This window comes from Cinclus cinclus, chromosome 1, assembly GCF_963662255.1.
Source record: "Cinclus cinclus chromosome 1, bCinCin1.1, whole genome shotgun sequence".
NCBI classification, from domain to species: Eukaryota; Metazoa; Chordata; class Aves; order Passeriformes; family Cinclidae; genus Cinclus; species Cinclus cinclus.
Window position 1 is genome coordinate 105,370,601 of NC_085046.1, and position 8,580 is coordinate 105,379,180.

Consider the following 8,580-nt stretch of genomic DNA (forward strand, 5'->3'; position numbering starts at 1 on the left):
AAGCTTTCTATGTAATCAGATCAGACTTTGTATGAGAAGACTAATTTAGTTTTTAATGATATATAAGTAGAACTAGTATGTTTAAAATGAATCCAAATGTGTTTATATCACTTTTGCTGTATGATATGTGGTGAATCATGGCTGAAGGGCAGTGACTATTTCCTACCCGCAAAAAGTATTTCCTTCTGCTTGGATAAGTCCATAACTCCAGGAGCAAGAATTTCACATATCCAGTATTAAGATTAAAGGTACCTCACAGTGATTTAGCAGTTAGTCAGAATTTAGAAATGGGGTCTAAGATATCTGAAAAATAAATAAGCATAGGCTACATTTGAAAGATTGACAGAGAAGTTGCAGCAAGAATGAAGGTATAGCTGGTTTTGAGTTAATTGGTACTGGAACAGTAAGTAATTGTTAATTCTTTTGATACACATTTATTCAAAACCCAGTATCTTAACTAAAATCGTTGAGACATTGATTTGGATGTTCTTTGTGCTTTTAAATAACAGGAGGAGAAATAACAGATATGTTTGATCAGACGACCCATGAAGAATATGAATCCTGCCTACCAGAAGATAGTCATTCTGCATGTGATGAAAAAGAAACTCTTCATGATGAAGAGCAGGATAAGGGAATAACAGCAGCGAGCAAGAAACTGAAGAGTGGGATATCATTTCATTTTGTCTTTTTTAGCTTACTTAATCTATAAGAGTTGATTTGAAATCAGACTCTGTTCTTTAGGAGTAAATATGCCAAATTAAGCACCAGTTCTTTTTGCATAAATTTGTGATAAAGTTGATTATTGTTAAGGACATAACATAAAGCAATATGAAATTTTTTTGATAGTTCATTTATCATCACATAAATGTGGAATGTGTAGTGGAAGTTGGCACAGCAGCAGTACACCAAAGTGAATCTTAAAAGAAACATTGTGTGTTGGCTACAGTTAATTTACTTCCTTTCTTCTCACTATTCTAAGTTCTATTGAAGATTTTACAGTATTTTGTATTTTAAGCAGCCTTTCCTTTGATGTTCTTTTTGTCTTTTTTCTTGTCTCACTGCTGTTTTCCTTCTGCTCGAGTCATGCTTTTTGATTGCTGGTTCTATCAATTCTCTATTATTTTTAGTATCTATTTGAATCTGCTGTCTCAGACTGAGATGTACATGGCATTTTTATATTCACAATTAGTTAATAATTTCTGAAGGCAATCTGTTAACCTTATATTTTGTTTTGCTTGTGTGTTTACAGAACATGAGGATAAACAAGATAAAGCCAAGCAGAAAGCTTTTGTGGAGCCTTATTTCAAAAGTGATGAGAGGTAATTTAGTTTGTTCTGTATGGGCATTTTAAGGCTCTTTGTATGTTCCCTACAGGGTACTTGATCCTTCCTAAAATAAACGTGTTTGTGTGTAACAGACTAGCAGTTGAAGATGCAAGGGTAGAAGATCTACTGCATTAGATGAAACACTTTGGATGAAAACTGGGGTAGGGGAAAAAGTACTGAGATTCCTATTATGTTTGCTGAAGAGAAGGGATTGCCTCTTCTGCTTTTTATAATTTTAGCGAATGCACTGTTTTGTAATCCATGTGGTTTCTTACAGGCATGTGGTCATGCCTGAATTTATAAGCCAAGAACCTGTGGACTGCTTGTACAAATGAAAACCTTTCCTTCTCTGGTATTTTTGCCCCTTGCTCTCTAGGCAATAATTGAACAGTGTTCAACAATTGCACCTCTTACTACTGTTAGTGTAATCATAACTTGAAGTCTGAATCTTCATTTTGTAATGATGCCAAGCCCTTCAATTTGCTTATATTTTGCCTCAGTGCATGTTTTCTTTGTGGAGGAAAACTTGTTTACTGTTTTGAAAGCAGTTAAGTTGAAAATAACTCTTACTGTTCTTGAACCCCAACATATGTTCCTTTCGTGGAAATATTCTATAGAAGATCTATATTTGAATAATTTCTATATAGTAATTACTTTTACACTATGAAAAGGCAGAGTAGTGAGGCACACATCTCTGGTTATGTAAAAGTTCATATTACATTTGAAAACGGTTTTGTTTATAAAAAATGCCCTATTCAGGTATGAAAGGCAGTATGATTTGGGCTTCGACATTTTCTGATTTATTTTTTTACTTGACTGACAATCATTATGTTTTAAAAAATACAAATTTCTAGTCATGTAGAAGAAATGAAAGTACTATTATGTGAAAGCATTTTTGTTTTTCAGAAAGAATACTGTGTTAGATTTTCCTCATATTGAGGTTATTCGAAAAAAGGAAGAAAGAAGAAAATTGCTTGGCCACACTTGTAAGGAATGTGAAATAGTAAGTAGTGCTTTAAAATTTGTCAGTCTTCCATTCTCCTAACTCTAGACAGTCTCTAAGTGCTGAAGTGCTGGTTTTAATTATTAATCTGGTTGCATCATCATGATTACTTGCAGTAGCTGGGAAATAAGTGTTTACCAAAGCTGGATAACCAAGTTTGCAGGTGGTTTGTTTTTAGTGTGGTAGCTGCATATAGTGTGGAAAGTCTTGGGTTCAATTTTTTTGGTGTGTATCTATATGATAGAAGAGCTTCTTACATCGTGGTTCCAGTAAGATTACTGTTAATAAAACTACATTAGCTGTTCAAAGAACTATTACAGATTTCCAAACATTAGATCAAAAACTCTACTGAGCATTATGGGTGCTGGAATAAGTGAGTTCCATATCGTGTTGTACCTTTATATAGATAGTTCTCATTTTGTTTTGGTTGATTTCTTTTTGTTTTCTGGGATTTTTTTTCAGATAATTGCACCAGCATAGGCAAAAATATGTATATTTATGCAAACGTGTGCAAAAATGTTTCAAGTTACTTGTTTAAAATACTTTTTAAAAAGTATGAAATTTTAGTTTTCACATTACACATTTTTTTCCTCCCTTTCTAGTTACTAAGCTACTTTCAGATACTTGGTGTAGAGATAAAATATTGACATAATTATGTGTGTAATAAGAACATATTTTTTTGGCCATTAATAGACTTTATGAACTAATAAATGATGACTCAGTAGTAGTGTGGATTAATGACTGAACAATGGTGGATTTTCTGGAATCTTTCAACTTAATTTCCACATGTATATAGAACCAACATTTTTCAGAGATTCTCCTGCTATTCTTGACTTTATAGTCAAGTCCCATTTACTTAGCTGAAGAAATTTATTGGAGTATGTTTTTAATGAAAACATTTTCTGAAAAATAGTTTTGGTAAAACTCATTAAATACAAATACTTAATTTTTACAGTCAACTATAAACACCATTTAAAAAATATGTTTGATTTAAAGAGTTAGAAAGAAAGCAAAACATCCCCCAACCTTCTGTCTGTTTCATGATTCTAGAGCCATGTGTTAAGCATTTTAATTTCCTGTTTCTGGAAGCTTCAAGTCTTCCTTCTGCAAATCCAGTTCTTGTTACCTTCTGTCAAGTTGGAGTGATAACTGTGGTGTCTGGAAATATTCACAGCTCCAGTTTTGTAACAGTAGGTTTCTACATTAAATGCTAGGAAAGTTTAGGTTTGTTGTTGCTTTTGGCTTTTTTGGGCTTTGTTTTTTTAAGCCTACACTATTCAAGATTAATGTCTTGGAATGTGTGGAATGCTTGGCTGTGTCATTGCACAATAATAAAACTAGCTTTGAATTAAATGCCTGTGGAAGAAGGGAGTATTGGATAAAGCATAAATGATGCTTTAGAAAAGTCTTGGCTTGCTGATTACCAGTATGGGTTTGAAAAGCTGCCAAAGTCTAAGGGAATATTTAGGGAGTGATAAGTAGAGATCACTAAATTGATCTGGCCCTGTACCGCAAGTGGTTTGAGTGGGGTCACTCTGGGAAGACCTGAGATTTTACTTCTGCACATGCCACAGCAGGCTGATATTAAAGTCCTTTTTAAGTGCTTATCTTAAAGCTTTATGGAAGCATCTCATTCACTTTACAGTGTAGAACTTCTGATAAGAAGTCTTGTTGTGGTTTTTTATGACCTTGTGATACTATCAGAGAAAGACTGTAGGCAGAAGTTACTGGTAGCTTATAAAAGTAACATTTATTAGTGTGGTTATTAAGTGTAGCTACACTTAGGTGAGTAGAAGAATCACTCAGATGATTTTATATGCATTTAGACTACAGGAATTATGTAAGTTTTTGCTAAACTAATGGGAGGAATATTTTTTAGGGTTTGTTCCCTTTCTGAAACTGCAAATTGTACAGTTCTATAAACAATTATTTTACAGGGAAGACAGGATGAGGTTGCAGTATCTTCACACATGGAAAAGCCTAGCTCAAATGTTTTGTGTGGATTCAAAATGCTGTGGACAGTGAGATCAATCTAAAAAACAGCTGAGAGTTCTTTTTGCTGTTTAGCTGACATACATAATTCTCATTCTGTCAACCCTAATAGATTTCTAAACAAGCCAAAAAGAAAAGTTTCTTTCTAATTTATTTTTAAAACATGCTTATCTTGATTTTTGATTGTTGTTATTTTCTGTTCTTACTAAACTGTACTGTAATTTTGATTGTTGGATCTGTAATTATTCCTTACTAATCATAAATTTTTAATCTAAAAAAATGCAACACACTACCAACTTTTAGTAGACAGATTTCTAAAATTTCAGGCTATTTACAGAACAAAATAAGGAGCACTGCTAATTATCCCTAAATCAAACTCAGCAATATTTGTCTTACATAGACATTGTAGAATTCTTACAGTTAATTTTGTTGACTTAACGCCTTGTTCTTTTCTAACCTTTGTCAGTAAAAATTGAATGAGCATACTTTACAATTCCAAGTAGGTTTTCTGAAATCCTGCCAGGAGCTGGGAGCATGAAATAATCTCTGTTGACAGAGGTATCCTATTCTTTTCCTGATTTCCCCAGTCTAGGTCACTTTCCATCTGATGGAATGAGTTATAAACTTTAATTTACATTTTTGAATTGTAGCACTGCCATTTCAGTAGAATTGTTTTACCATTTTCACAAAGGTCATGTTTCTTGTGTGGCTGTGACTGTTGACTTACCACTTGAATCAAACAATGCATTCCCTCTGAAAATAATTTGACCCTCTGTGTGCTCTAAGGTCCCGATTTGGGTTTTCAGGAGATATAACCAGAACTGAAAATTAAAACAGTAGAAAACTGCAGGAAAAATTACACCCTAACTTTCTATGATGCTACTCAGGGGAGCACCCAGCAAAAAGGTTTGGGGAGAGTATATACTTTTTCTCATTGCAGCCCCCAGAACAGCTGACAGGGGTGAAGAGTATAGCCAGTTTACTATAGAGAAAGCTCAGCTGGCAGGTAATTTTTGGAGTCCCAGTGTGTCAGTCAGCTACTTAAACTAACTCTTTATTTACTTCTAATTTGAGGGTAAGTAAGTAGGAAGCATTTTGATGTTAAGTTTGTGGTTACTACTGTAAATTTGGATACTGGAAGTCTGCAGCATGGGGTTTGCAGTGGGGTTTTTTTTTCCTTTTTTAATTTTATTTGTAAATGCAAGCTGACACTTAATAAATTTTAAAAAATTATTTAAACAGCTTTCAACACCTGTGTTACTTAGCTTTGTAAAATCAGTACATAAACTGTTGACATAAGCAACTGTGCACATGCCTAAACCTTGTTACTTACGGTATGTTAAAAGATAGAAGGTTAACAAATTTGCCATGAGAAAGTTATACTTAGTCTGTAAATTCAGTAATCTTTTACGATAATTGCCCAGGTGTTTGTCACTTGGATGACAAATCTCTACTCTGGCTGTCCTCATCATTGTTTTTAGATAAATGTGTTAATAAACACAGTGATTGATAATGTCAATTGTGTAAAGCAGTCACTCGATTATGTATGAATTTGTTAACTGGGATTATTTTACCCTCTTACATTCAGTATTATGCAGACATTCCAGAAGAAGAGAGAGAGAAGAAACTAGCTTCCTGTTCCAGACACAGATTTCGCTACATTCCTCCAAATACTCCTGAAAATTTCTGGGAGGTTGGATTTCCTTCTACCCAAACCTGTATGGAAAGAGGTTTGTGCAGAAAACCAAAAACCTTGAAAAACACTTTTAAAAGCTCTTCCTTTTTTCCCCCTGAAATTATGTCTAGTTCACATAGCAGCCTTTCCCACTCACTCTTGAGGTCTGATTATGGGCAGCCATTATTTTTAATAAATATTGTCTGGTTTTAGCAGATTCTGTACTACAGAGAAAGGAATATAAGGAGAATTTCTTAGAGCCTAGATAGATAAGGCAGAAATAATTGGGATTTTCATAGAACTTAATTTAAACCCTACATACATCTTTGCTTGTGTCTGTTCATGTAACAGTGTCAGGTCAGGCACAGGAAAATGTAGCCAGAGTTGTGTATGTGTACTGTGTGATAGTGTTGCAGTATCATCCTTAATCTTTCAGAACAGGGAGCCTTGATTTTTATGGACCATATAACTTGTTACTACCCATTTGGAATCTGCTTGCTGCCTCATTAAACATTAGCTTCTTGGCTGTCTTCTGCTGGAAGAAGAACTGTTCACTTGTTAATGATCCTCAGCAGCATATCAGAGGCAGACTTTAGATCAACCCTCCCTTGGAAAAGAAAATATTTTATAGCAGTGCAGCAGGAAAACTAAAAGACGAGAGAGAGTTCCCACAATGAGCAATTGCTCTTGCCCCTCCAAAATAGTGGGGTACAACATAGGTATTTTCTACTCCTTATTGGTATCTTGAACCATCTGTTTGTGTTGTTTTGGTTTTGTTTTGTTTTTTCAATAACTTGAGTTACATAGACAGAATTTTCCAACCATGAAGTAGAAATCTACTACTTTCATTTTGGTGGATGTTGCTGAAAAATGGTGAAGAATTGACAAAAGCCAGGTGCTGAAACTGACTTGCATTAAATGTCTGTTCACTGTCAGTATTAGCTAAGTTGAGCATGTTATAGAAATTTTCTATACACTTTTCTTATCAGAGAGCTTTCAGGGTGTGTTTGATCCATAGGCTCATGTTTGGCTTTTTCCAGTCTTTAATAAATCTGGGTGCTCTTAAAGCAGAGGGAGGTACTGTTTAAACTTATAAAACACATGTGCCTGAAGTTTTCTCTGTATGACTAGGATTTACATTTTCAAAAGTGGTTTTTATTAGTGAATTGAATTAGCAATTCTTGCATACTTTGTTACTCTTAGGTAAAATCCTTGGTAGAAAGAAAACAAAAAGTGCAGTTTTGTTTCGAATAGATGAACTATTCATAGTTTCCATTCTGTTCTTCATTGTCAACTGTCTGTATTGCATTACTGTGCAGTTACCTACAAGGAAGAATTGTGTATTCTAATGAACTATATTTGCACACTGGGATCTCAAAACTTTCATGTGAAGTCAGAACCAATTGCCCCAAATGGAAAAAATAATTTACAAGTTATTTTTTGATGCTGAACATGCATTAAAGCTAAAGTTATGCCTGGTTTTATATTGTATTTCTTACCTCAGGTTTATTCTTTTTAAGGCTACATTAAAGAGGATCTTGCTCCCTGCCAACGTCCAAAAAGGCGGCAGCCTTATGCTGTAATGTTTTCTCCAAAAGGCAAAGAGCAGAAGACATAAAGGATGGGGAAATAAGGAGTGCCAGCCTGAATTGTATCTTTCCTGTCCGTAGATATTTATAGTTAATATAAACTTGAAATAAAGAACTGTGTTTTCCACAATGATAGATACATTGTTTAATTGAATATGTAAATTTTATAAAATTCATTTGCAAGTCTGATGTACCAGGAAACAAAACTATTTAATGTATGTTTGTTTCATATTGTGTTAATACATTTTGTATTTGTTTTTTGCACCTGTCAGACAAGTCTCCTACTTTTCTTTTTTAAGGCCAGCAGCTGAAATTCCAGCAATTCTTGTCTAAACTTTGTGTCAGTGAGTAACTCCTTTGAAGTCACTGAAATCAATTTTTCTTGCAAGAGTAAATGTCTGTCAATGGGAACAGAAATGACAATTTTCTAGGGTGCTTTTATTTTGCTCTGGATTTTCTTATATTTCTTTTCTCATGTTGCAATAATGGCTATATCTACTTGGAATAAAGCTGTATTAAATATGAAATGTATCTACTGTTCATAGTTTGGAGGTGTGAAAACCAGGAAGTCTGTGTCTTTTTTCAATTCTGGTGTTAAATGTTCTGGTGTTAATGTTTGGTGTTAAATGTGCACCATGTTTTCCTCAGTGTCTACATTAGAATTTCCAATATTCCTTTTATTTTTTCCTTGAAATTTCTTTGCTTATATGTGTCTCATTTATCGATAGAGATAAGCATTGTTATTTCTAACTTTGAGTGACAGCTGTGCCCAGAGTTCTCCTAGTGGACAGCAATAGTCATCATCTAGATTACATAGGATTCTCTGGAGATACTATAAATTAATCTTTTGTAGCTGGGGATATATTTCCCAGTAAGTAAGATCATACAGTATGACAGAAGCAGGGTAATACCTATATAGGTAGGCAAGCAAGGATCACCTTAAGATTCTTAGGAATAAAGAAGCTACAATCAGACTTGGATTCAACCAGTGGGAAC

General features: G+C 34.2%; 1 protein-coding gene across 1 annotated transcript in view; it reads left to right on the forward strand.

Moving 5' to 3' along the window:
* The window catches only part of RBBP8 (RB binding protein 8, endonuclease), a 29,932-nt gene extending 22,052 nt beyond the window's left edge, over positions 1–7,880 (forward strand). Inside the window, exons 13-18 of the mRNA XM_062512514.1 lie at positions 212–248; positions 510–662; positions 1,250–1,319; positions 2,232–2,328; positions 5,909–6,050; positions 7,516–7,880. Of these exons, the coding sequence (XP_062368498.1) occupies positions 212–248; positions 510–662; positions 1,250–1,319; positions 2,232–2,328; positions 5,909–6,050; positions 7,516–7,613 (597 nt within the window). The 3' untranslated portion in view covers positions 7,614–7,880. The remainder of the gene's footprint in view (positions 1–211; positions 249–509; positions 663–1,249; positions 1,320–2,231; positions 2,329–5,908; positions 6,051–7,515) is intronic.
* The last annotated feature ends 700 nt before the right edge of the window (positions 7,881–8,580 follow it).